The following is a 3,707-nucleotide window of genomic DNA, read 5'->3' as shown; positions in this document are numbered from 1 at the left end:
TTAATCAAAAACGCTGCATAGAATATAATTTGCTTGACACATCTTGAAACCTGCTAAATGGGTCTTACCTGACCCATTTTTTACAATTTGAACATTATGTTGAGATTTTTGTTTCACCCGCCATTCGCTGCTCTGTCCCATGATACTTCTAATGAACATCAAATGGCTCTTCGATGACTTTTTGTTAGGTTGCCAGCCTTTTGAAATAATTCAATTAAGACTTTCCAATTGAGTCATGCTTTAGGCCGAGGACGTTTGTTGGGTCACTCGTTCATTGTTCCTAAAACTCAGTTTTGGAAGTATATCCCGTAGATTGTTTTATTAGTTCTTAATTCATGATAGTTAAATAAGAACAATGTTTATTTATCCAAACGATAGCTTTGATTACTAAAATGTAGGTTAATGACCTTGGTCATCTGAAATGAAACATAAAGCATCACAGGAGACATGAAGTATAATATATAATGTTAGACTACTTCTACTAATTGTGTAGATAATCATTCATAATCCATTATATTCCAGAATTTTGGGCACTTTATACCATTCAGTGATTGCCAAACTAATCGATAGTGGTGTGTAATAAGATTGTGTTTTGTATCATGTATAGTACAGTTGGTAGAGGGGGTCTGCGTGCACCCCCCGGAAATCAATTTCTAATTGGTGTCTTCCTATGGGGAAAAATGTGTAGAAAACGGTTTGCTATGTTAAAAATTTGAAATATTGTCCCACGTGCCTTTTTATGCAAATTAAGCCGCCATTACATGAAAATACTAAAATCGCTATAACTCCGCCAATACAACAGATAACTGCAAAAATAAGGTGTCTAGACCCAGGTTTTGAGGGTCTAGCATCAATATAAGACCAGTCTCATAGTGACCACATGTGTTCCTGACATGTAAGATATGCAAATTAGTGCCGCCATTACTGAAAAACCTATTTTTACCATATCTTTGCAAATGTTATAGCAATCGTGAAGAACGTGTTGCCTGTACTCGTATTTTAAGGGTGAAAGAACATCATAAGACCAGTCGTTTTTTCATCACAAGTGTCATTTGCACATTAAGAAGAAAAAAAAATTAAGATATAGATGCTTCTGGAAATCATCTAAATGTTCCCTGTCATCACAAGCTTCAATCGTCATCGCTTTCATCGCTGTCGAAGTCAAATGAATCTGTTTCTTCGTCTTCGCAATTATCTTCTGCTTCCTCCTGATCATCAATAGTTTCAAGGAGATCAACTAGTGAGGTAGGTAGTACTGGACCACATGACCACAATGGTTCCAGCATGCCTTCTTCTGTCTTTATCCATCCCTGGCCCTCGTCGTAGGGGTTTGGCTTTTCACAAATGGGTTCGTTAGCTCGTTTGTACAAACAAACCCGGTGGTTCACACGCTGGACATGGGGCTTCAATGCTGAAAGACATGGAGGGAGGCGAGCAAAGTCCACCTTAGATTTCAATGTTAATTTTTCATTTTCTCCTACCATCTTTCGAAGCATCTTAGATCGGACGGCATCCACAGACAAATCACGACTTTGGCTGTACATCAAGCAAGTGAATTGTTCTAACTGGTTCAACATTAGGCCATTTATGCTCCAGTCATTCCCAAGTTCTCTGAACACCTTGTGGAATCTCGGGTTCTTCTCAAGCTTTTTTAGTGGACCGACCTTCCCTTTTCCTTTGAAAGCACTGGTACAATCCTCCCCAGTGAAGACATAGAAGCCAAGAAGGGTAGCACAGTAGTCCTCCCCTAATGATTGTGCAAGCTCAGATACATTGATGAGCTGACGTTGCTTTCCTGATCCTGTATCAAGGTACACAGTCAGTTTGATAGCATGGGCATGGTAGAGTAGAATCACGAAGATATCCGTGTCAGGGGTTCTAACCACAGCATTCTTGTAACCAAGAGCAGCAGCATGATGTAGGTACAACACCACTCTCGTATCTGTCTCTTCCTGGTTACTGTATATAGTGGGCATCTCAAGCACCTCGACCTGAAACAAAAAAGGTCATTGAGCATATTTTGGATTAACATGTAAATGAATGTAGTCATCCTAAAAATAAAGGTGCAATTTCACATACCTTGGCTTCTTTGGAAACGAACTGATGAGCTCTCCCCTCGACAATCAGTACTGCCATCTCGGTTCTCTCCAGTCTAGATGCCGCCTGTTGGCCACTCCATACCTGCAGCATGAGTTGACAGAGCTGCTTCTTGTTGTCGTCATTTGCAAGGAACACCTTGAAGTCGTATGGCTTTCTTGTTGCTGGTCCGGCAAGAATGATCCTCTCTGAGCTGCCACGTCGAAGTCTTTCCTGAGCTTTGATGGATCCCGGAAAATAGCTGTCAGTTGAGAACAAGAAATGTTTTTTGGCAATCATCTGGTCAAGTATCTGAAGGCAGATCTCCCCACAGGTCGGGGGCAAGTTAGAAAGGACATGGAGAAGTGCCATTCCATCCTGGATGAATAGGGCATCCTTTGGATAAGGCAGCTCATCTTGGTTGAACTCTTCCATCAGGTAGTGCAGAATGGTGGCTTTGTTGGTCTTCGCAAAAAATCCATCTGATGTTCCAATACTTGGAGGCACTGGCATCAGGCTGTACTTCATGAGTTCATCCAAGTCAATTGGTTCATCTAGGCACTGTGACTTCACAAGGAGAAGGAATGCAACATTGCTTTGCTCCTGATACTGTATGACCTGAAATAACAATATATATTATAATTTTATATTGTAATACAGATTGTACAAAAGTCCCTTAACAATACATAACTTGCTCAATGAAATATAAACTTACCTTTCCTTGCGATGATGTGAGCTTGATCTTCTTGTTGCATGCCTCCATGGTCTTGAGTTTCTTCCTTTTGATTGGGTCGAAGAAGCTTCCTTGGTGGCCGCTCTGCAAACGTGTAATAAAGTCAGCCTTTGCAGCTTTTCCTACAGCGTCAGCTTCCAGCACATCCCTCTCAACATCCTTGGATGTAGGAGAACCAGAGGCTAAGGAGTAGAGCCTGTCCTTATCTGGGATTGTGAATGGATTCGTGAAGTTTCTGACAGCAGTGATGACTCTTTGAACAGCTTTCTCACTCTTCTTTATCTCTGCCTTCTCAAGCTCGCGATGCCTCCCAGCCCTTGGGCAGTCAGGATCGTCAAGAAGGCCAGCCATTTCAAGGGTCTTTTCATGAAACTGGGCCCGCGTGGAAGTTGTGCGACACCACCTCTGGTATGCCCCAAATTGACTGTACAGTCCAGCAAAGCCACCTGAAAAGTATAAAACCAAGTTTTCATCTGTGTACATGTATCAATATGATAATTGTCTATGCCATTCAATGAACCAGGTACTATACCTGATGATTTGGCGAACCGCATGAATGTTTCCTCTATAGTTTTGTCAACTGCACTGAGTGCCCCAGGTATCATCGATCTTGCCACCGCGAGTCCACCCTTGGTTAGTAGGTCTTTTGCCCCTGGGTGTATCTTCTCCATGTTTGTTAGATAGACTTCCAACCAAACAAGGTACCTGTAAAATAGGGAGACAGAGACTTGTTCCCATGCATTTTCCTTGTTTCTCCAAGATGAGAAATGGACAGGTCGTACAGTTTTTCGATCAGCTCCTTTGATCTCTACTTTCTCACAAAAAATGCACTCCTCTGAAAAGACAGGTCCAGTTGAATGTCTACGAGGTGAATGCAATAGCGAGGTGGATGCCTGTG

At 41.9% G+C, this 3,707-nt stretch overlaps 1 protein-coding gene across 1 annotated transcript; it reads right to left on the bottom strand.

Moving 5' to 3' along the window:
• On the bottom strand, positions 1-3,336 carry LOC137639374 (uncharacterized). Its single transcript, XM_068371650.1, has 3 exons — positions 2,792-3,336; positions 2,292-2,694; positions 1-197 (listed from the first exon to the last, which is right to left on the bottom strand). Exons 1-3 carry the CDS (start codon positions 3,290-3,292, stop codon positions 1-3), a joined length of 1,101 nt encoding a protein of 366 aa, XP_068227751.1. The 5' UTR covers positions 3,293-3,336.
• Positions 3,337-3,707: the final 371 nt, after the last annotated feature.

The sequence above is a fragment of the Palaemon carinicauda genome, chromosome 4 (genome assembly GCF_036898095.1).
Source record: "Palaemon carinicauda isolate YSFRI2023 chromosome 4, ASM3689809v2, whole genome shotgun sequence".
Lineage (NCBI taxonomy): Eukaryota > Metazoa > Arthropoda > Malacostraca > Decapoda > Palaemonidae > Palaemon > Palaemon carinicauda.
The sequence above is the reverse complement of the archived record's forward strand: the minus strand, read 5'-3'. Positions and strand labels throughout refer to the sequence as shown.